Raw genomic sequence first — 414 nt, forward strand, 5'->3', positions numbered from 1 at the left:
CACACACACACACACACACACACACACACACACACACACACACACACACACACACACACACACACACGGTTATGTTACAGTGTTGTCGCTCCTCGGCCCTCTGATCTCCACATGTCCGCATGACACGTCGGCCTCAGAGGTCAGAGGTCAGTCTACTGTTTGTATTGACTATTGTGACGTCTCTATGGTAACCGGGTCACGGCGGGTGGGGTCAGAGCTTCGGCTGCTGACGGCTGCTGCTGCTGCAGTCGTGTCGTCTCCGCCTGAGAGCCGCCGCCCCCTAAAGGCAAGTCTATGTAAGTGCAAGAGTTTCTTCTTCTTCACTCCGGTTGGCTCCAGCGTCAGGTTCCCGTCCTCTGATTGGCCAGCCAACAGGGCACCTCTCCACACCTGGAAGATCAATGGAAAACAGTC

The 414-nt window shown here is 55.6% G+C and overlaps 1 protein-coding gene across 1 annotated transcript in view; it reads right to left on the minus strand.

Annotated features, from left to right (window-relative positions):
* Positions 1-6: 6 nt before the first annotated feature.
* Positions 7-414, minus strand: part of LOC111655054 (GRAM domain-containing protein 2A-like) — a 27,649-nt gene continuing 27,241 nt past the window's right edge. The window contains exon 14 of the mRNA XM_023406298.2: positions 7-390. Within this exon, the coding sequence (XP_023262066.2) occupies positions 342-390 (49 nt within the window). The 3' untranslated portion in view covers positions 7-341. The remainder of the gene's footprint in view (positions 391-414) is intronic.

This window comes from Seriola lalandi, unplaced genomic scaffold (genome assembly GCF_002814215.2).
Source record: "Seriola lalandi dorsalis isolate HSWRI2012SDOR001 ecotype SW California unplaced genomic scaffold, Sedor1 jcf7180002054300, whole genome shotgun sequence".
NCBI classification, from domain to species: Eukaryota; Metazoa; Chordata; class Actinopteri; order Carangiformes; family Carangidae; genus Seriola; species Seriola lalandi.